Genomic DNA, 25063 nt, shown 5'->3' with positions numbered 1-25063 from the left:
ACACTGCTCAGCAAAGGTTAGTTAACCCTTGGCAACAATGCAAGCAAAAAACAAAACCAATAGTATAATGGAGAAAAACAAAATCAAGGTGGGTAATAGGGAGAGTCAGCTGCGAAGGCCCCTGCTTTGTGGGGGCTCTCCCTCCAGCCTGAGCTTTGCTACACAGCTTGAGTAGCATGGCTCCTGGCATCACATACGCACATGAAAAGATGTTCAAAATCATTAACTCTTAGGGAAATGCAACTTAAGGTAGGGTAAGATACAGCTACATATATATATATATGGCTATATATATATATATATACCAGGAATGTGGAGCAACCAGGTCTTTCATATATTCCTTATGGGAATGTAAAATACAGCCTTTCTGGGAAACTGTTTGGCAGTTAGCTATTAAGTTAAATATACCCTTACCATATGATTCTGCAATTAGTCTCCTGTGTATTTATACTAGAGAAATGAAAAGTCATGTCCACACAAAAATCTGTACACTCACATGAATAGCAACTTAATTTGTAATAACCAAAATCTGAAAACAAATGTCCTTCAATGGGTGAATAAACTGTGGTTCAATCCATGTAATAGAATACTACTCAATAATAAAAAGGAATGAACTATTGAATACACAAAAACTTAGGTGGATCTCAAGAACATTATGCTAAGTGTTTTAAAAAAAACCACCATCTCAAAAGGCTAAATACTGCCTGATTCCATTTATAATATTCTCACAATGACTAAATAAATATCATGGAGAACAGATCAGTGGTTGCCGGAGATTAAGGTTTGGGGATAGGTATGACTCTGAAGGGGGTAATGTTAAGAGAGTTTCTTTGTTTTGATTCAACAATTTGTATCCTGATTGTGGTAGGGGTATATAGGTCTGTTCATGTAATAAAATTTGATAGTATTATACCTCCCCTAATTTTAAAAGAATACATGTAAAACTGGTAAAATTCAAGTAAGGTCTAAGATAAGGTGTTCTCATTGAGAAAGATGTGTGGAAAGCACGTGGCAACTCTCTGTACTGTTTCCAAAATTTATTGTAGGTCTTAAATTATTTAAAAATAAACAGCAAAGAATGTACAGTGTTAAATATTTGAAAAGTAAAGAAAATACATGAGTTGGTTAATACACTGTTAAACTTAGGCAGTGAGAAAAGTGGTCTTGGAAGGGTTTTTAATTAAAAAGTAATAATATTAACTGGAGATTCCAAAGAAATGTATGCTTAGCTAATAGTAGATTCTCAGTGCATGGATTCCTGCATGGAGAAGTGGAACAAAGCCTTTATTAGGGAGAAGAAGTAGTAGTAGCAAGACTTGGCATCTGGTTTAATTATCATTGATAGTTTTATTTAAAAGCCACTGAGTATGCAAATGCTGCAAGTACTAGTACAAGCCCAAAGAATGGCACATTGCAGAATGGAATAGTGTAAGTTCCTCTGACTTTTATTTAAAACAAAACAAAACATGTGCAGCAGACTTTGCACAAGAGCAAAGTTTCAACTAGTTGTTTCAATTTTGTGTCTGCTATCTCATCTTTTGATCCTATAATAAAACAGGGTTAACCATCCCAGTTTTCTTTTCTCTCCTTTCCCCCTTCTCCCTTCTTCCTTTTTGTATGCCCCCTCTCTCCTCCTCCGATTCCTTCTTCTCCCTTTCCTCTCTCTCTCTTCCTCTCTTTCCCTTCACTCCCTTCCCTGCCTTCCCTCTTACCCTTTTCCCATACTATTTCCTCTTCTGGGTTTTCCTTCTCCCTCTTTTTGTTGTTTCTTTTTAAGAGTACCTGCCATTTCATCCCTGTATTTTGTTTTTGACGGAAGAGCCTAGTGTGTCCTGTTAAATAAAATGATGGTGGAGGACATTTCTGAAATTCAACTTTAATTTTGTAAAGCATGCTATTATTAACTTGAGGAGTTAAACTGGTTCTGAGACCTGGGAATCAGGCAAAAACTTAAGAAAAGTTGGGGGTGCTTGAGGAGATACATCATCCGTGCATTTGTGTAGGATTGGCATAATCTGGCTCCTCAGGTGACTTAACTCTTCTTCTCTAACCTTAAAAGGAGTTTTGTTACATCAGATTATTGAATGAGAGAATTAGATGCATCTCATTTTTTCTCTTCCTTTCCTTTGTGGCCCTATGGTCTGGTGTACATGCTTCTTGAACCTGAGACATGTTTTTTTCCAGGTTTTTTAGAGACCACCTGGAATATTCAGCGATGACCAAATACTGTCTCAAAGACCCTCAGAAGAACAGCCCCACATTTGTTGGTTGCTTTCTATTGGATTTGTAGAATTTCCATCTTTATAAAAAAAGTCTTTAAAACATTCAGTAGAGACTTCTGAGCAAAGAGCAAAAGTTTTTAAAAGGCATTTATAGTAAGCCAATTATTGTTTTACTTACCAAGATAAAATCCCTCCTCTTTAACTGTGTAGTAACTGCCTGCCTTTGCCTCTGTCTGTCAGGATAATACTCCGTAAACTATGTATCTTGATATCTTTTCTCCATTAGGTTTCCACACTTAAAATTTGATGAAATACCAGCAGGGAAATTGACTTCCTGAAGCACTTGGTAGCTTACTTGTGCCTCAGCTATCGTGTTGTCCTACTTATAGCAGATTGTTCTTTCCTAGAGGGGTGGAGAGGACACCTTGATACACTCTTAACTCAATATTCTTGTTTAATATGTTAAGAGACAATAATTTCCAGTTTTGGATTTTTAAAATGGGAGTGCTTTGTAACTTTCTCTTTCATAGTTATTAACTATGCTTAGAGTCTTTATTTTAATTTAACACTATGCAGTTCTTCAGTTCTCTTGTTTTATTAAACCTTTTCTGCTTTGGTTTTGAAAATAATTTTAGAAAAAATCAGATTGCTATCAATACAATTGAAATGTTTTCACCACACTGTTGATATATCTTTTCTTCATTACCAACACAAAGCTAGATGTTGCAAGTCTTTTTAAACAAATTAAAAACTCTTTAGATTTGTTATTAGAGAAAAGACCACAATAAAATTTAACTTACCTGGCTCATTCCCTGTTTTTTACTAACCTCTCTTCATTGGAAATAGGAGGTATCTCCTTCCTGTAGAAAGAATGTTGTTAGGTAGATGCTGGAGAGATCCCTAGGGTCCTAACTCTTAATCCTTAAGTGTAATACCTGAAGCCATAAAACTTCTAGAAAAAAACATGGGACAAGCTCCTTGACATTGGTCTTGGCAATGATTTTGATATGACACCAAAAGAAGAAGCAACAAAGGCAAAAACCAAGTATAACATCAAACTGAAAAGCTTCTACCCAGCAAACAAAAATACAAAATGAAAAGGCAATCCATGGAATGGGGGAAAATATTTGCAAATCGTGCATCTGATAAGGGTTAACATCTGATAAGGGTTAACATCCAAAACATGTTAGGGACTGACAAAAACAAACAAACAAACGAATAACAACTAAAATATGGGCTAAGGACCTGAGTTGAAATTTCTCAAAAGAACACATATGAATGATCTACAGGTCACTAATCATCAGGGAAATGCAAATCAAGACCACAATGAGATACCACCTCACACCTGTTAGAATGGCTGCTATCAAAAACACAGAAGGTAACAAGTGTTGTTGAGGATGTAGAGGAAGGGGAACCCTTGTACATTGTTGCTGGAATGTAAATTTGTGCAGCCACTTTGGAACAGTTTGGAGGTTCCTCAAAAAATTAAAAATAGAATTACCATATGACACAGCAATCCCACTTCCAGGTATATATCTGAAGGAAATGAAAACAGTATCTTGAAGACACATCTGCACCCCTCTGTTCATTGCAGCATTATTCACAATAACCAAGATAGAAACAACCTATGTGTCTCTAGAGGAATGGATAAAGAAAATGTGACATATATGTGTACACATATATGACATATATATGTGTGTGTATGTTTGTATACATATATGTATATATGTATATGCATGTGTATCTGTATATATAAAATGAAACGTTATTAAGACAAAAAAGAAAATCCCATTTGTTACATCATGGATGAACATAGAAGACATGGAAATTCAATAAGATAAATACTGTGTGATCTCACTTGTATTTGCAATCTAAAAAAAATCAAATTCATAGAAGCAGTGAGTAGAACAGTAGTTCCTGGGGGCAGGGAGGTGGGGGAACTGGAGAGATACTGATGTACAAAGGTTCAGTTATGTGGGATGAATAAGTTCTGGGGGTTTAATGTACAACATAGTGACTACAGTTAATAATACTATGTTGTATACTTGAAATTTGTTGAGAGTTGATTTTAAATGTTCTCTCTATGAAAAAATAAAGCATAACTATATGAGGCAATAGCTATGTTAACTAACTGTTTTAATCATTTAACAGTGCATACATATATTAAAATATTATGTTATACACCAAATAGATAGAATTTTTATTTGTCAAGTGTATGTCTATAAAGCTAGGTGAAAGAAATGACTAAGTAAGTTTTCTGAGCCTGTGCTTCTTGCTGCATCTTATATTGCAGACATCATGGGGGAGTGGGGTAAGAGCACTAGACAATGGATTGAGAAACCTGAATTCTAAATTCTGACATACCACCAATTAATTTACTTTTGTGACTATGAAGTTGACATTTACCTTTGTCTCCATGCATGAAATTCATTTGAACTAATAGTTACTCGATATTTATGCTTTGCAAGAGATACCTGGAAGTATTGTTTCCAGTTTGTCTTCCTAAATATTTTCGCTCATTGTTGAATTAGGTTTTTTCTACAATATTTTGGTCTGTAGTAACTCTGGGCAGATAAATAAGGGAGATTACATTGTGGCTAGAAAGTTTTCCTCTGAAGAGACTTTTATTTAGGTGTATGGAAAAATCTGAGTAGTCATGGTGAAAAGCTTTATCTGTGATTTAATTTAAAAGCCGAAAAATCAGTATTGTTTTGTAATATTATGACATTAATTCACAATTACTACTAATTTACTAAGTTAAGGCAATGGAAACCTCTAAATCCTAGCAGTGACTAAGTAATATAATAATGTCAGGGGTTTGCTAGTTGACTCAAAATTATTCATTTTTAGCAAAGTAGAGGTTAAGCTGGTTTCCTAATTTGAAACATCAAATTGTAACTATTTTCATATTTTAACTAAAGTAAAAGAGACTAAAATATTTCAGCATTATTTTGGTGCCTTTAGTGAGTTAGTAATTACTTAGGTTTAAGAGATGCTGCTTCCCTTAGTATACCTTTTAGTTAGGGGCATACTGATTTAAATATATAGTACTTGCCAGTGTTGACAGTAAGAGAGGACAAATATAGTTTTCAGTTCTGTTGAGATAAGGTCATTCTTGAAAAATAACAGTGTCAGAAGAAATGTCTCAGATAATGTTAAAAAGAAAAAAACGGAGAAAAGGAGACAGAATACAGAAGAACTCTATTTTAAAGTCCTTATTTGTTAATGTAAAAGTAATGTAAAATGGTGGTAGCTTTGCTGCAGAATTGTAACTATAAAAATGTTAGTTTATAATGGCCCATGATTGGGCCAACTTGTAGCACTAAATATAAAAAGTAATGCATTTATCCTATGTGAAATAATGTCTCTTGAGATTATGAGGATAAATGATATAATATGTTTAATTAGCTTTCAGCATATGCCATATTTAGTCTCAGTATGTCTAAGAAGGAAGGGATGGATAGGTGAGCACAGAGAGGTGGATGGAGGTGATTTTATCACAATTTTAAATTAACAAATTGAAACAAAATCGTACAATTGAATTCACAACAGAGCCTAAATAAGAACAAAGTTTTATCTTAAACTTCTCTATGCAAAGTTCTTTAACTAGAACATGCTATCTCAAGTAATTTTGACAAATTTACCTTTTTTTAAAACCTGAATAATAATTATCCGTGCATGGAGCAAGAATGTATGTGCCTATTGATGAGTCTGACTTTAAGCCCCTGTATACAAAAATTCCACATTATAAATATAATTTATAGAGTTTATAATTTTACTTTGCTCTCATAATTTTTTGTCTCAGTGTGGACTCCCATCGAATAATGAAAGTACATTTACTAAGCATTTTGTAGACACAATAAATTATAATTTTCTAAGTTCAGGTTAAATGCAGTTTTATTCATAACACTTTCCAGTCCAGCTGATAGTGATTTCCCCCTTCTATTCTTTAATTCTTTATCATTGTCTACTCTTGTCTACTATTATAGTTATTTATGCATATTAGTTCTTATTCTGTTGAATTGTCAGCTCCCAAGTTTCCTTGTATAAAGTGCTTAATAAATATTTATTGAATGAGCAGAAATTCACCTATACTTGATGAGAGAGTAACACTGAAAGTAGAAGGAGGGAAAAGTTCGTAAGACTTTCTCCAAGGGAACTTGGTTGAGGGGGGTGGGTAAGAGTGCATTTTTAATCTGTATTCCAAGTCTTCCACTCCCACATAAGAACTTCCTAGTGAGCCTCCTTCTGCTCAGAAAGGAGCTATTATATTTGTGTTCATGTGTGTGTGTGTGTGTGATGAATGGAGGGAGTTCCATAAAAGGTGAAGGAGAAAATTTGAAAGAGCTATAATATAAAACAAAACAATATGCCTCCATTCTTACATAACTGGTAGAGAAATGTAGAAGAGAGTGCATTAGGCACAGTAGATCATTTGAAAGCCAGATTTTATCAGAAATTGCTACCAGGTTAAAGTATTAGCATGATTAAAGCTTCTTTTAGAAATGAGGCCCTTCTATATATTCTTGTTATGCATAAGATATACCTTCAAGCCCTTCCCCCCCCCACAGAAAGTATAAAACTTTGATCAGTGGTAATTGACAAGCTATTGATAAGAAATTTGAAGATTACATACACATGTATATACACATATATAAACAATAGCTCTATTTACCTTTGATAGACTCTTAAAAGTCTCTTTTTGTTGTTGTTGCTACTCTGTATCAGTGGTGGATAACAAAGACTTAGCTCAGAAAAGGGGTGTCCACTAAAGTTCTTTTCATCAGAATAAATCCCTGCCCATCTCAGAGTTGTTGCTTTGTTTACCTTATAAAACTATCTGCTAGTTTTTTTCTAGATAATTATTCTGGTGAGCTTATTCTTGTATTAGGAACATACATTCTTTTTTTATTTCTCATTGTCTCTCTGCCTTTCTCTGAATCTTTCATAAACAAGATCCTTTGAATATTCCAGACTTTTAAATATTAATTTGGTAAAAAATTGGGCTGTGGCTCTAAGCATTTTCAGTGTTTTATTTACTGTTACTATTCCAAACAGTCCTTCATTTTCATTTCTCTTACCACTAACTCTGCTTTGGAGTCTTCCATTGCCTACCTTGTATATGGTGATCATTCTCATTCAACAACCAATGTTTTGTTTGCCCTTTGTCCGTGTTACCTATGACATAACAGAAAGATTTAATACATTCTTTCTTCAACTTGATTTGAGGCACACTTAATCTTGAATTAAGCTTCATTTCACAAATTGCCCTCTTCTTTCACTTAGGACTCAATTCTTGTACTCAATGCACTGGGTACTAGTTAAACTCTTAAGAAACACAGATGTGCTTTTCTTAAATACAAATGTATCTTTTAAATAAAAAATAGTTTCAAAAATAAAAGTCAGACTTTTCAATTATATTCCCTCACTCTTTTTTTCCTTAAATATGAAGATTAATGTAAAATAATAATAGGGATAACTGGGTGTGACATCTGTGAGGTCTCAGTACTGTCTTTGCAATAATTTTATACATCTAAAAACTTCTCTAAAAGGTTACTGAAAAATATATGAAGTTTTTCTTCATATGACTTTTAGAGATATTCAAGTGGTGTATTTCTTACAAATCATGAAAAATCAAGATGAATATCAATGTTCTTTGTTTGGATCAGTTTGAGAATGTTAGTTATTCCCAGGATCCTTGTAGAATATTGTACAGAAATAAATGATATTGGTCTCCCCAAATCCATAAAATACACCTTTCTGTTCCTCTCAAGGTGTATGTAGTGGCCATGGTAAATGGAGTAGGTAGGAATGCTTGATTGACTTAGGAGTCTGTCATGAGTTCAAAGTCTCAAGTGAAAAGAGTCAACTCTAGTACTGATTGGGGAAACAGTATTGACCAAATCTTGCTGGATTTTATTTGGACTCTTCAGAAGGCTCTTGATGGTATAGGTTCTGCTCTGGTCTTTTTAGATCAAAAGTGCCAGCTGTGGTACATTTGAATATGAAAAATACCTCATCTTAAAGGTAACTGTGTTGCATTTTCCCTTTCCTTCAGAATCATTTTATAGCTTCAACCGTCCTAGCTTTTGTTTCTCGGGCTTTACTTGACAGAACAGATGATATCCCTAGAAAATAGTTGTAGATTTGTGGTTTGGTGACTGCTTTATTCAAGTCTCATATAAATTGAGAACTGGCTATCCTGCTTCTTGCTATGTGGGAAAAAAGATCTATTCCTGAACGCACCCACCCTTTCTCTTCCCTTGTGGAAAACAGCTTGAAAAATTTCTTAGGCTAAGGAGTCCTTGTCAAAACAAATTTTTATTTGAGGAACTAAGATGCCTAGGGATTTAGCAACACCCCATATGAATTACAATGGAATTGAAAGTTTAGAATGGAGAAAAAGAAATTCTCACATTAGTTAACCCAGTTGCACCCCACTTTTAGATAACATTAAGTATTTTAACCATTTGCTGGTTAAAAATAGATCTTCTGTTTAAAAATTGGCATAACACATTCTCAAGACAGCCAGTATAGAATGTGTTGTACATTTTATTGTGAAAATTACCAGTAGCTATCAAGATTATTTAAAAAAATAGTTCCATGACTGATATTTTGTAATTGTTGAACTCACATATTCTTTTATTCAGTGGCTTTACTTCCATAATGGAAAAGTACATTTTATTTATGACATCTAGAATTATGAATAAAGATGGAATTAATAGGTAAATTATAGTTTTTCCTTTAAGATGATTTGAGTTTCATCAGGGAAGGTAACCTTAGAATGCTGAAGTGCAGCTGGAATAAACGAACTATTTTACTTCTTTCATAAAGATTGCAATATATGCAAATTTGAATTCAGAGATGATCACACGTCTGTTTTGAGTGATAGAGAAGTGAAAGAGTATTTAAATGTAACTGCTTAATTTCACATTTATTTAGTGAAGCTTCTAAAGTAACTGTTCTCCTTCACTGCCATCTCCCTAAGTATACACATACAGTGTTCAATGGTTTCTTTGAAATCTAATCCTTAAAGCTAGATTCCTTGCTTAATAAGATATACTCGATCAGTCCTGGTTTATTATATGATTTTTGACACTTGTCACTTAGACTGACCTCTCTGTACAGCTTATCTTCACCTTTGTCTCTCTTCCTCCCTTACAGAATCCCAAGGACTGCAGCAAAGCCAGGAAGCTAGTATGTAATATCAACAAAGGCTGTGGCTATGGCTGTCAACTCCATCATGTGGTCTACTGCTTCATGATTGCATATGGCACCCAGCGAACACTCATTTTGGAATCTCAGAATTGGCGCTATGCCACTGGTGGATGGGAAACTGTGTTTAGACCTGTAAGCGAGACCTGTACAGACAGATCTGGCATCTCCACTGGACACTGGTCAGGTAAGACCCTTGCACAGCATTTCACATCTGTGGTTGAAGTTGCCATATAACCAAATTGTCAGATTTCTAGGTACAACTTTATGGCTCACAGTCATCTTTTTCTCTGGACCCAGGAATGCTATATATTATCCAGATAAAATCTAGAATGATGTTTTATTTAAGAAGTGTTTTATGATTGGTTTCATTTCTGATGTTCATTTTTATCTAGATTTATCAAAATCACTAGGTTTTTTTCAAGGAACGTTAATTTATTATTTTAATGATGATGTTGATATACCTTCCATCTTTTAGGGTGCTTTCACATTATTGAACTCATATGATCCTCCTAATTATCCTGTAAGGTAGACCAGTGATTCTCAAACTTGAGCATGTATGAGAACCACCTGGAAGGCTTGTTAAAACACTAGCTTCTATTTCAGTAGATCTGGGGTAGAGCCTGAGAATTTGTGCTTCTGACAAAATTTCCAGGTCCAGGGACCACGCTTTGACAACCATTGAGGCAGACCATGCAGAGACCTTGTCTACATTTTACAGTTGAGGACAGTGAAGCCCGATTGGTTTATGTGATTTTAATTTTATTCAGGAAACATTTGATGAGGAATAATGTGGTTAAGGTACTATGCTAGGCATTATAAGAAATACAAAGATCAGCAAGAAATTTCCTTCTCTTTAAGAATGTAGTGATAGAGGGAGTAGAATATAGTTTTTCACCACTAGTCTATTATTGTTCTTTCTACAGTAATGATCTTTAAACAAGATCCAAAGTTTGGCTACATTTGTTAAAATCCTGGCTTTATCATTTTGTCATTTTGGACAAGTTATTTAACCTAGTCCTTAGTTTCCTCATCAGTAAAATGAAAAGTAATAATTTATTTACTCTTTGAGTACTTGGTAGGATTAAACAACTACTACTTGTTGGTAGGATTAAATGAAATAATATATGTAATACATTTTAGCACAGTACCTTATATATGAGTTCTTGTCATTGTTAGCTGTCATTAGCCTATTCATTGAGCAAATATACATTAAGTGCCTACAGTGTGCAGATACTGAACTAAATGATTAGGTTAAATGGCAAGCAAGATAATACACTCTCTTTGCACTCACATCTTGTGGGAAGTCGAACATTTCTTCAAAGACTAGAGGCATTTCAGTAAGTACAATTTCTCCTGGAGCTGAGCACCTTTTTACACAAGATATGGAATAAAGAGCTATGCCATTAGCAAAGTGAGTAACTTTAGTTGTTTGTTTCTTTTTGCCTCCTTTGGAAAGTATCACGTAATACCTGACTCTTCACGGAAGTGTCAGGGAAGTTGCTATATAAAAGGTCCTATATGGGTTTAAAGTATATCTTGTGAGTTTTGTCTTCCTTAGGATGATTTAGGATGCTTATTCTATTTATCAACATATCTTTTTCTTTGCAACTCTCTTCAGGTTTTAAAGTGGACCTCTTTCTGAATCTAGAACCTAGCTGTGCTAATTTACTTTTGAGGTTACATCTTCCATTGACCTGGTCTATAGTTTACAGGTGCTGTAAATGAATTAGGTATTAAGGTTAGGAAAAGACAAGAAAAGCAATTCTGTCAGGCTCACTGCAAGTAACTTTTTCATTTTGTGGACTTATTTCAGTTTTGAGCTTCTTTGATTGTGGAAGTGTATAGGCAGAGTAAGGCAAGATTCTTCTTGTGTTTCACTATTTCTAGGAGAGGCAGTTAGGTAGTAGTCAGTTAATAGAAAAGTGAAAAGCTGGTCTCACTAGACTTACACATTTAATGTAGTTTGGCCCTGCCTATATGCTACACTTAGTTGTTTGGTTTGTTTGATTTTTAATTCTTCCTCGTATATTTTGTAGTCTTTAGTGTCAACTACAGGCTATGAAGATTAAAAAGTTTGAATTTGAAATATTCAGCATTTCTTAATGTTACAATTAAACAGGTTCTAGAAATAATCCTTCTTTTATTTATATGAAATTTAAAGCATAATAGATAGTAAATGATTCATCCAGGATCATAGAGCTTATAAATACAGAATTCTGTTTAGTACATTTACTTCCACCTACCTCCTGTTTGAGTCCTTCCCAATAAATTCATACCAAAAACCTTACCTAGCAGAATAATATTAGAGGCAAAGCAACTGTCCTGAATGTCTAGGAACTAAATAAAATGTCTAACTTTAATATAATTACATTCCTTCCTCCACCATCCAACTTTTTTTTGTTGAAGTATAGTTGATACACAATATTCTATTGGTTTCAAGTATATAACATAGTGATTTGACAGTTTTCTACATTATTAAATGCTCACCCCAACTACTGTAGTTACTACCTGTCAACACAGAAAGATGTTACAGAATTATTGACTATATTCTCTGTGCTGTACTTACATCTCAATGACTAATTTATATTATGATTGAGATATTGTGCCTCTTTATCCCCTTCACCTATTTCACCCATCCACCTCAACTCCTCACACTCCCGTGGTAACCACCAGCCACTTCTAAGTGTCCATGAGTCTGTTACTGTTTTGTTCATTTTGTTTTTAGAGTCCACGTATAAGTGAAATCCTGTGATATTTGCCTTTCTCTGCCTGGCTTATTTCACTTAGCATAATATCCTCTAGTTCTATCAGTGCTGTCATAGATGGCTAGGTTTCTTTCTTTTTTATAGCTAAATAATATTCCATTTTATGTATGTACATCTTTATCCATTCATCTATTGATGGACATGTTGGTTGCTTCCATATCTTGACTATTGTAAATAATTTGACAATAAACATAGGAGTGCATATATCTTTTTGGATCAGAGATTTTGTTTTATTTGGGTAAATTCCTAGAAGTGGAATTACTAGGTTGTATGCTATTTCTATTTTTAGTTTTTTGAGGAACCTCCATACTACTTCCCATAGTGACTGCTCCAATTTGTATTCCTACCGACAGTGTAGGAGGGCTCCCTTTTCTCCACATCCTTGCAAGCACTTGTTAATTCTTGTGTTTTGGAAAGTGGCCTTTCTGACAGGTGTGAGGTGATATCTCATTGTCCCATCCAGGAACTTTTTCCAAACCTTCTATATAATTTCCAGTGCTGAAGAGCTATCAATGGTATTTCCTTCTTAATCATTTGCAGTCCCTGATTAAAGAAGTCATTTTATCATTGTAGCACAGAATGATAATTTTAATTAAATAGATCTTTCTTTTATAACTTTCCAGTTATACAATACAAACATTGTATAAAATTATGTTTTTCTTCATACTAATGAATTAAACTGTGCCTTTTGGACACCTTTAATTAATTAAACTAATAATTATTTTCTATATGTTTTCAGAACTCATCATACCTTAAATAATTTAGATGCTAATCTTGTATCCAAAAGAAGGAAGAGATTTACATTTGAGCTTAGAATATTTTTATTTTTATTTTTATTTAAAGTATGGTTGTCATCCACTTCTGTTTTTGTTTATATTTATTATCTGTATATGTACCTTTTAGAGAAACTAACCTATTTCTAGAATTAGAGAAAACAGAATTAATTTTAATCCTGTAGTTAACCATAAATCAACTACATCTGTTATTGTTCTGACTTGTGCAGAGAATCTTGGGTTATATCCCTTGGCAACACTGCCATGAAATTATTATTGTTCATATACACTTGACATGATGTGCCTGCATGTGAAATTTAGTGATTCCTATTCACATCTGTCACTAGTACAGGAATTACTGTACACATGTGACCTTTCAATAGCTAAATCATATCTTGTTGTGGGCTGAGTTCTGTTTTTCTCTTTCATTATTTTGTATATATGTATGAAACCATACCCTTTGAGGTAAGTAGTTTAGTTAAGTGAAATAAAATATAGAAAACTGTTTCCAGTTAAAAAAATCTTTCCCATCTCCTGTAGGTGTCATGTCTATTCTAAAGTTGTTGATGAAATGGTTAATTTATTTTTCTGTATTACAAAATATTTCCTAAACCCAAACTAACTATATATAATAGGCCTGATTTTTCCAAGTAGATTTCTTATAGTGATTCAGAATGGGAATCTCGGTATTTAATGGGAATCTTGGTATTTAATGGTTTGAAGTAGCTTTCGACAATTACTGATCTGTTTTTTTAAGTATTTGACTATTTTAGTCTTTTATGATGACCAGAATCCACAATGCTTTTCTAAGTGATACAGATACTCTTGAATAGATGATATAGCAATAGAGAACCTCAACCATTCAAACTCAATTTTCCACTGTCTTTTCCATTCTAAAAACTGAACATTCTCCGAGATTAGCAGATTAAACCACTTTAGCTGTTTTGTATTTCCTTTTCTTGTCCTTTCCCCATGGTCTTTTAATAAACTAACTGAATTAATTAATTTAGTCAATCTACCTGGAGAATTTTCATTTAAATGAAAATAAAGAAACTGTAAATATAATAAAATTGATGCCCTAGAGGTGCCTGATTTAAGTACATGTTTAAGTAGATTGCCATTTGCTATATTTACTTATCTAAACTGGTGTCTAAATGGTTACCTTCTCTCCATATGGCATTTCAAAAAAGAGTTTGGTCAAAGAGTTTTATTTAGCATCTTTATATGGAGATAGCCTTAAAATAGAAGTAATTTAATAAAAGTGCTTGCTATGTACCAGGCACCATGCTGGTCTACATGAAGAAGACAGACAGTCCCTGCCCTGTGAGGGGCAGTCTAGAAGGAAAGGCAGACAATTGGATGAACTATTAAAATGTGTTATGTGTATGTTGATGGTAATCTGAAGCACATATCTAACACATATTTGGGATTCTTCTGGAGGAAGTGATTTTTAAGGTAAGACCCAAACAATGACAAGGAGTCCACCAGGTAGATATTTGGTAGAGAATTCTGTCAGCATGCACAACATGTGGAAAGACAAGCAAGAGAGCATGACGTCATGGGGGAACTAGAAGTATTTCATTGTAAAGTTTGAATATTGAGAGACTAGTGTTTGTTTTGAAAACACGTATCATTATAGGGTTGTTCGGATAGTTGTGTGATTTTGTTTCTTCCTAAAACCAGCAGATTTTAAGTCAAGAGTCAAAGCTCTTTTTTTGTTTTTGCTTCAGAGAGTGGGAAAATTATAAGTTAATTTGCTTTCAACTGGCTCTTAGTATTATTCAGAAACCATTAAATTCTTTTTCTAATTAAATTTTTGGTAAATTTAACAAACTCTTGGTAAATTTTTAAAGTAACAGTACCAAAAACTCCTAATACCCAGAAAAAACCAACATGTTTTTATTAAAAACATTTCTGTAATGTATATTTCCTGCATTTTAAAATTTGAGTACACTCAATAAGACAACTTTGCATTAACATTTATCACTTATACAAAGAGAATAAGAAAGTAATTCAATCTTCTAGCTTGGTTGATCGAATTTTATTCCAGTTTCACTGAGATAAAATTGGCTTATAACATTGTATTCGTTTAAGGTGTGTTATGTAATGATTTGATATATGCAAAAAGATTACTGCAACAAATTTAGTTAACATTCATTACCTCACATAGTTTTCTCTTGTGATGAATTTATCTTTTATCTGGAAGTTTGAACCTTTGGCCACCTTTATACTTTTCCCTGAGCCCTCCCCACTTCAGGCAACCACCAATCTGTTCTCCATTTTAATTAGTTTAGATTTTTTTAGATTATGCATATAAGTGAGATCATATAATATTTGTCTCTCACTGACTGAGTTATTTCACATAGCATAACACCCTCAGGGTCCATCTATGTTTTTGCTAATGGCAAAATTTCCTTCTTTCTTATGACCAAATAATATTCTATTGTATGCATATACCATATTTTCTTTATCCATTCATACATCAGTGGACACTTAGGTTGTTTCCATTGTCTTGACTATGTAAACAATGCTGTAATGAACGTGTGGATGCAGATATCTCTTCAAGGTAGTGATTTCATTTCCTTTGGATATATATCCAGAAGTGGAATTGCTGGATCATCCATTGAATACTTTAAGCAAAACTCTCATGTCAAAAGGAAAATCTTTAACAAGCAGAGCACAAATTAAATTATACTTTAAAATTTTCCTGTGAAACTAGTATTTTTAACATTAAAAAAGCTACTAAGATGTCTATTGGAATCATCTAAACATTCTAGCCAGCTTATATCGTTAATAATGGCTGATCCCAGCTAGACTGATTGATAAACTAATAAAGTAGTTGAGAATCTACAGGCATACTATACCTATTAGGATAGGCTTTGGATATGCTTCTATGAAGTATTTTTACAGTAATATTTTCAACCTTTAGTGACTGAGTAATAGCAACTTGAAATTAGTACATATTTAGATCCTTTATGCTGCAAAACCGTCATGATTTCTATGTATAGGTAATGTGAGGAAGAGGAAAGGATACTGGACTGTGAGTTTGATACCAGTTGTTGTTTTTAGCTTTCTGAACTTTTGTCAATTAATTATAGCTTCTGAACCTCAGTTTAGCTCTAAAAGCAATCTCATGATACTCTCAGTACCTACCTTCCTTATCCATTTTTATAGGTCTATAATCACAAGGGAAAATTATTAAGAACTATAAAAGATGTTAAGGTAATTTTCACATGGTTTATTTTCATTGTCTGTGTTTGGCCCCCAAATTTTAAAACACAAATACGATAGTAGAATATATTATTATATTAACAACAGGAAAGTTATCCTTTTACTCTTAAGATGAAAATTAAGCATTTACAAGAGCTTCATACACAGTTTTCCCCTTTTAAAAATATAAAGTTAAATGGAAAAATTGAAAGCGATCCTGAAAGGAGAAATAACTTCTGAAAATAACTTCTTAATGCTAAGGTATAGCTGTGCTTAATAAACCTACCACTTAATCATCATAAAATTCTGGACCAGGCAAAGAGTCTCTCTGCTGCTACCTTAAGCCTCCATTGGTTCTCAGTACTTTTTCTATACTCACATACCTGAGATAGAAGGTATATTCCCACCTATAACAGTGGTTCACTGTAATTAATGATTTAAAAACTGGCTGTGTTTTAGGGGGAAGGGGTGGAGGTACAGTGAGATTTGGAGAGTGTGTTGGCATATATAGTGAAAAGTTAGCTATTCCTGCTTTAAGATTCTAATAGGTCTCTCTGCCCTATACCTCACACCTTTGAGAATTACTGACCTAAGCAAGTATCATTACCGGTACATAGGACTATGTTTCATCCTGTATGAGCCTTTTGCTTTGCTATTCGTGGTCTGTAAAAGAAAGATCTTTGTTTCAGAATGTAAAATACCAACTAGTATATATGTATGTCTCAGAAGAACTCAAAACTGCTTTTCACTATAACATCTCCTTTATCTTCAACTTTTCACTTAAGGAGCTAGAAAGAAGTCTATGGTTTCTCATTTATAAATAAGAAAAATAGAAAATAGGAGAATAGGAGACTGAAGCTTTGTCCACACAGCTGCCTTGCCCAGAATGAGCCCAACTCTTAAATACAATTATAGGTATTTATTTCCATATTTATCATACATGCTTCTCAAATTGAGTTATGAGTAAACCTGGGGAAAGTGAGCCAGACATTTACAAACTGCCAGGATAAACATAGTACGTTTTCCTGTACTGTCAATTTTATTTGCTGGTATGTAAGTTAAATTATTTTCAAATATTAAAACAAGAAGGATTTATTAATGGTATAAAGTGAAAAATATACACCATCAAACTTCCACCTATTAATTTAGGCCAAACTTCATACCCTCAGTAATATAAGTTTACATCCTCTCCTACTGGGAGCATTTTGGTAGAAAACTTGAAGAAGCACATTCTATATTTTTAGGTATTTATTTTATCTTGAAGGAGACCTCAGATGGCAACAGGGCCTACGTGTTCTGAATTGTTTACCTAATGTGAAGCCCTAGACCAGAGCACAATAAATGCAATAAAAGAAACATAAAACCTGCCTCTCCAGAATCCTGGTCCAAATTTCAAACTATTAACTTAGAAGCTGTGTGAGACACTTAACATTTTTTTTAATTTTTAAAATTTACTAAATTGTAAATTTTGCTTTTTTACAAAATGATTTATTGCTGGGAATGAATCTTTTCAGCAATACATTCTGCCCTTTTATAGACAAAGGTCTGGCAGAATGAGTTCAGAGATAAAAAGAGGTATGGTTTAGGAAGTAGCAATACATAATTAGCATCAAAGTCATTGTTGAGTGTAAACAAGTTCATTGGAGAAATTTTTGAAAAATCCTGTTAAGTCTATTTAGAACCTATCCAAGGTTGCTGGAGCTAGAAATAGCATCCAGATGTTCTTATTTCCTGTAGGATGTCTGGGCCACATGGCCTTGATACTTGCTTCAGAAATTATTAGTGTTTATGTAAATACTGATAAACCTTTTATGTTACAAGTGTGTTCCTTAAAGATTTGCTATAAATTGAATTATTACAAATCAAGTCATGTTTTAAACATTCTAGTGGAACTATGTGAAGGATTCCCAAAATCCTTCCATAAAGTAAAGAATATGTTTTCTGATGTGAGTTAGGAGTCCCCTGATTATTGCTCGTTTTCCCTCCCTTACTCTATTCCCTCCCTCCCTCCCTTCCTCTCTTTCTTCCCTCCCTTCCTCTCTTCCCTCCTTCCTCTATTCCTTTCTTTCCCTCCCACACTCTACCACCCTTTCTCTCTCTTTCTATTTCTCTCTGCCCCTCCTTCTGTTCCTCCCTTCCTTCCTTCGTTTTTCAAATGTTTGGGTTTTTCTGTTTTCCTGAAGCACACCTATGATAACTCTTCCATGTTGTCACGTTTGGCTTTTGGTTCAAACATCAAAGCATATAAAAGGAGGAATGCAGTCATTCAGTAGCATTTTGATAAAGAGACTTACTTGTTCAAAGCATGTAGATCACATTTAAGTTTTGAATGATTCTGCAAATAAGATAATTGTGGAAATGCTAAAGAAAGTTAAGAATTCCTCTAGCCTTTTTGGTTATTTTTATGTGCCAGAGCTCTGGGCATGCTGTAACTCTGGAATTTCCTCATCTTTCTTCCTTAGGTTTGTATAAAATATGGGCTAATTCCATAGAATAGTAAATAATAATAGTTGATGATCTTTAGTGAAATTTTACATATCCTTTTTATCTCTCCAAAAGGATGTTGCTCAGTAAGAAAGATCAATAGAGGTTTATACATTAAGTAGCAGTATATAAAATATGTTTTATATATATGTAATTTATTTCAGTAACAGACTTTCCTTCTCACACATTTTCCTTACCTTTAGCAGAAGGTCAAAAACAGATTATAGCATTGCAACATCCCTAGCTGGTACTTTGGTATCAGGATTCTCCTGTTTTGCTTCCTAAAATGCAAGGTATAAAAATATTCCTGGCAGTATTGAAAAGGATTAGAGTTGAGTTCCCCACCTTTTCCTAAAGAGATGTTCCTTTTGATTCAATCAAAGTTTGATCTACTAATAAGTAGCCTTTAAACAAATAGTTGATTTTCTCAAAAGATAGAATAATTAGAATCTAGTTGATTTTCTAGGTTCTAGAAATCCAGTTGATTTTCTCAAAAGATAGAATAATTAGAATTACTATAATTCTTGTTCAAAAGTCTGATGTCCAACTTTATTTTTTTTAAGTACAAATGTTAAATGAATACTGTATATTTATGTAGGCATTGATATAAAAGTGATATTTATATTTACAATATTTTTTATTAGAAAGTTTCCTAAAAAAAGTGGATTACCACATAAACAGGGAAGTGTACATTAGTCATCAAGTGAACATTTGAGTATTTCTAGATGCTATGGGGTATATAAAGATAAATACGACCCAGTCTCTGCCCTTCGGGAACTTATACTGTGTTAAGACTCATAGATCCATACATGTAACAAAGATAGAATGTGTTAAGTGTCAAAGACAGGTATGAGTTCTGTGGGTCATCAGAAGACAGATGAACTGTTCTGACTGAAGATATTAAAGGCATCACTGGGAGCATAAATTGAGCCTTTATAAAATGAGGAAAGGCATAGTCTACGAGGATAGATCACTGTCGTTGATTTTGAAACAGAACTTATTAGCTGTGTGACTTTAGTGCCCCAGGACCTTTCTTAATACCTGTTCTTTGTTATGAGAATTCAAAGTGATAATGTATTTGATGCCACTTTATGTGTTACAAATGACCCTATGTGTTGTTGTTAACACTTTAGTCTTACAGGAAGAAAGCAAAATACAATAATAGCATAACTGGGTTATGGTATTCAGCAAGGCTTCTTTTTAGAAACTTTAACAACCAGCATTAATGAAACTGAAAATAATATGATGACTTTTTATGAAGCTCTTTAAGAAATGTAAATAAAAAGAGAAGAGATAAAATTATGATAGAGAAACAAGGTGAAGATGATTATTCCCTTTGCTCATTTCCCACAGAGAGCCAGCTTTAGCTCCCCAGCATCCCCAGCCCATGTGAGGGTCATTCTCCACTTCTCTTGGGTATTATTTAGATTGCCTAGAAAAATCCCAGCATCTAAACTGATTAGGCATCAGAAATATGCTCCTCTCAAGGAAAGTTGACCAGTTTCCCTTAGTTTGGGGACTGGGTTGCCTTCTCAGCTAGAGCCAGCACTGACCATAGTCAGGGAACCTTCCTGACAAAGCAGTTAGTCTTCAGTTAGTGCTTTACATTCCAGGCTCATAGGATGGTGATTTTTGGAGGGAGGAGAGGACTTGGAATAAAACATGCTATCTTGGAACTCTAATATATAGGTAATATTAAAAGAAATAAGAATAAATTCCTGTGAAAGTTCTAATTCATGGGAGCTGTGTCAAAATTGATGCTTACGAATCTGAACATACCCCTGGTGTTAATTTCCAAGTGACCTGCCTAAAAGTGGAGCTAGGCTTCACTAAAGAAATTTTTTTTTTAAACACTAACAATGGAACTGAACAAATCTGAGGATGTGAATATTAAAAATACATGAAAAGTAAGGGCCATCCTGCTGGTGCCTATCTGTTAACTAGATGGAACTACATGTGCCAAGACCAGCAGAGATTATGTTAGGTAAGCAACCCAAAATATAGTATTGAAGCACTGTCAGCATGCTCCTCTCCTCTCTAGTTTTTGGGCATCAAATTATATTTGAATCTATTTTCATTCTGGAAGAGTGTAGTGTATTTAGTAAGATGTGTCTAGGTGTAGTTTGGAATAAACCAGCCTAGTACACTCTAGTGGGATTGTAACGTGTGGTGGAAAAAGCAGTTAATAAAAGGTAATCACCAGCATTTTCCTTTCTCTGCTGCCACTTTGCTGTGTCCACTGGAATTTGACAGTAAACAGTAGGAATTACAGAGGAAGCTGGTTTAGTAGCTGCTTCTGCTGCTATCTTTGGCCAACCTTGATCCATGTAGTTCAGAATATCCAAAAATAGGATAGGATTAGCTAAGGTAGACATTACACTCTGTGTCCCTTCTTTCTAGATTATATCCAGTATCAACCATAGGGCAACACAAATTGAGATTTTAAAATCTATAGAACTATCCATCTGCATCCTTTGGAAATGTGTAGCCATTAGTACCTGGACTGAGTTCAGGGGATTAGATAGCCTATTAAGAAAATGATATCTGCATTTTAAAAGTGATGTGATATCTTTTTTTTTTTTTTTTAGATAATTATTTTTTATTGAAGGGTAGTTGACGCACAGTATTACATTACATTAGTTTCAAGTGTACAACACAGTGATAAAACATTTATATACATAATTCTAGGTTCCAGCTATCACCCTACCAAGCTGTTACAATATCTTGACTATATTCCTTATGCTATACATTACATCCCAGTTACTTATTTATTTTACCATTGGAAGTCTGTCCTTTTTTTTTTTTTTTTTTGTGAGGGCGTCTCTCATATTTATTGATCAAATGGTTGTTAACAACAATAAAATTCTGTATAGGGGAGTCAATGCTCAATGCACAATCATTAATCCACCCCAAGCCTAATTTTCATCAGTCTCCAATCTTCTGAGGCATAACAAACAAGTTCTTACATGGAGTACAAATTCTTACATAGTGAATAAGTTCTTACATGGTCAACAGTACAAGGGCAGCCATCACAGAAACCTTCGGTTTTGCTCATGCATTATGAACTATAAACACTCAGTTCAAATATGAATACTCATTTGGTTTTTATACTTGATTTATATGTGGATACCACATTTCTCTCTTTATTATTATTATTTTTAATAAAATGCTGAAGATGTGATATCTTTATTTCAGAGGAAAGATTATTTTATGGCTTGCCATGTATGACCATCCATCTTAAAGGTGTTGGGGGAGCTTTGTGTATTTTCCTTGGTCCTTCTCCCCACCACACAAAGAACTGAAGGGCAGAGACACAGTAGTGAAGCAGAGTAAAAGTTACTTAGAGAGAAAAAAAGTGCAGCAGGCAACCTCAGTGAGGAGAGATGCCCTGAAAGGTTGGAAAGAGAAAGTTTAAGATTAAAAGGTTACACACTTAGAAAGTGTGAACGACCTCAGAGAGACAAGTACTCTGAAAGGTTGAGGGTTCCCCCTTCTAAGGATTCTTTAGGAATGTGACTAAGGCCTGGGGGTGTAGACCTGTTAAGGGGCCTTTGAATACTTAGAATTAACTTAACACAAGGAACTTCCTGCTCTGATTTCTCCCTGGGATACCAAAGTCTTGATCCAGGAGCATATCAAACAGACTGCCTGCCCAGCCCCCAAGGTGGGCTGAGTTATTGTCTATTTGCTGAAGAGTCTAAGTTAAGAATCTTACTTCTTAACTTCTTCGGTATTAAAACACAATCTTTAAGATGGAATCCTTCCTGCCTTTTACTGTGTTGTTTTAGGCTGGGCCCGCATGCTAAATTAGTTGCCTAGGTTGCAAACTACTTGATAAGGGCTGGAAGGAGAAAAAAACCCAGCATATATGTAAAGTTAAAAAATAAGCTGGGCCTGTATGATTAACATAATAAAGACATGGGCTATGCTGAGGTTCCCTCTTTTATCTGGGGAATATTCAAACATTCCAGGCCCAGTTGCTTTTGGCTTTTTGAGCTTTAATTTATTAACTTTGGGTTTTTTTAGTGGACTTTCCTGGCCTTTTTCTCTTTCCACCCTGCTCATATCTATTTTCCCGCCTAACAAAGGTATTTGTGTTATACATGTCCAATAGTACAATCTATTTTATTGTACATATGTGTCATGATTTATGTATTCCTTCATTGGATGTTTAAATCATTTCACATTTTTGTCATTGTAAACATTGATGTAATAAATATCTTTGTGCATGTCTCCTTATGCATATGTGTTTCTCTAAAGCAGTCATTCTCAAATTTTTTTACATCATACCATATGTTAAAAGATATCTTTGAGACAGGGACTATGGGTGTAGTCAGAGTAGGGTGAGGGCCTCTAGAAAAAGCAAAGCAGGTATTTACAGTCAAAGCAATGTAACTACATGCAAGGAAACCCCCTACCAAAACTCTGTGTTAAACATTAAGCTGGAGTCATTCTTCAGTGAGATCAGTTGTTACTCCCCAGATCAAGGAAAGTAGCCCATGTTTTTATTAGGCTAATCATTTAGCATGCTAAAAGGGACTTAATGTCTCATCAAGGACAAACATCCTACAACCACTTTTAACAAGTCCACACTCTAAGCCCTTTATCAGTTCCCCCAAATCCTCAACTGCCTATAAATCCCCTAGATAACACACCACCCCCAGCTCACTTTTCCCCTTCTGGCATGAGTCAGGAGCTCTGTCCTCTCATTGCATCTCTCAATAAAAGCCTCTTACTGGGTCTCCTACCATGGGTGTTTTCTAAATTCATTCTTCGACTCTGCAAACAAGAATCCCAGCATCATCTTTACTGCCCATATTATTACCTGAGGGGTGGTGGTGTATGGTAAAGGTACAGAAATCTCTATAGCAGTGTGTTGCAAACAAAATCTTATTCTCTAAAAAAGGAGCTAGCAAACTGTGGTCCTCATCCAAACTCAACCCACTGCCTATTTTTGTAAATGAAGTTTTACTAGAACAGAGCCATTCCTGTGTGTTAACATACTGTCAATGACTGCTTTCATCCTGAGGTGGGGCAGATACATGGGACAAGCATCATGATTAACTTTTCCTGCCTATGATGAAAAATGATGAGATATAAACAGTATAGTAAGAACAGGAGGTACCCCATCTTAAGGCTAAGATTCCATTTTAAAAAGCAGAGAGTTGAGAAGTAAGATTCCTAACATAATCTCTGGTAATCAGACAATAACCCAACAGCCTACTTTAAGGCAGGGCAGGCAGTCTTAACTGATATGTCCCCACTGCTTGAGGGTAACCACTATCCTGGAGAAGAACAGGATAAATAAATATTTTGTGTTGGGTTTATTTAGCAGAATTACCTGGAAGACTGATAATAAAGGAAAGGAGACATGGTGTCTCTCACCAGAGATAAGCATCTTGAGACCACAAGTCAAGCCAACAATCTCCCTTCTGTGCTTTGCCCCATTCTTGAAAACCTTAAAAGACAGAACCCCCAAATTTTCAGTGCCTCCTCTCTGAGGATGCCTGCACCTTCCTTTCTTTAAGTGCTACTTTCAAATAAAACTTTCTCAAATTATTATGGTTTGTTTCTTTGCTATTTCATTTTATTTCCAAGTCTTCACTCTGTCTCCACTTTACTCCTAGTAAGTAGGAAGGGGCTGCTAAGAGCTCAGATTTGAGCCTGCATGTTTCCATCACCTGGGTGACCTGCATGAAACTGCAGCTGTGCGATCTGCTCTCAGTAGCCTGCCTGAAAATCTCCTTTCTTTGGGAAGTTCTCAAAACATAATCTCACTCCATCCTGTGCTCCGTGGCTCCCCCAAATCCTAGAGTGGTAGGGGCTAGTCCCCATACTGTGCTGATTCAAGTGGACACAGGATGCGGGGTGACCCTGGTTTCAGGAGTTTGCAAGGGAATCTGCCCCAGGCTGAGAACTTTCCCCCTTTCCTTCTGCACTTACCTGTTCTCTACTGCCTGCACTGCAGCTGCTTTTCCCTGCTGCTCTTGCTTTAAAGAATTCCTTCTTTATCTACACTCTTCTGACCTGCTTAAGAATTCTTTCTGATTCAAAGTCAAGAACCCTCCCCTGTCCAGGTTGAGGTTTCTCCTCATGCTTTATCTAGTGAACAGGGTGAGTTCTCACCAGACACAGCTGCCTGGCAACAATACTACAGTGACGGAGTTGAATAGTTGCAACAGAGCCCACATGGCCCACAAAGCCTAAAATATTTACTATCCTACTTTTTACAAGAAAAATTTTGCTGACTTGAACTCTAAAATAATAATACTGAACAAATATAGTTTCAACTATTAGAAATTTGTAAATAGTGTTTTTAAATTTGATCTTTTTCATGTGCTTATTAATTTGCATTAAAATTAATTTATGGAGAAGTAACAGATCTCAAATG

At 34.7% G+C, this 25063-nt stretch overlaps 1 protein-coding gene across 6 annotated transcripts in view; it reads left to right on the top strand.

Moving 5' to 3' along the window:
• FUT8 (fucosyltransferase 8) overlaps positions 1-25063 on the top strand; it is a 415176-nt gene that overhangs the window by 326896 nt on the left and 63217 nt on the right. For all 6 annotated transcript variants that reach the window (XM_036906028.2, XM_036906025.2, XM_057488376.1 and 3 more), the window contains one exon: positions 9387-9624. In XM_036906028.2, the coding sequence (XP_036761923.1) occupies positions 9387-9624 (238 nt within the window). The remainder of the gene's footprint in view (positions 1-9386; positions 9625-25063) is intronic.

Source organism: Manis pentadactyla, chromosome 11, assembly GCF_030020395.1.
Source record: "Manis pentadactyla isolate mManPen7 chromosome 11, mManPen7.hap1, whole genome shotgun sequence".
NCBI classification, from domain to species: Eukaryota; Metazoa; Chordata; class Mammalia; order Pholidota; family Manidae; genus Manis; species Manis pentadactyla.
The sequence above is the reverse complement of the archived record's forward strand: the minus strand, read 5'-3'. Positions and strand labels throughout refer to the sequence as shown.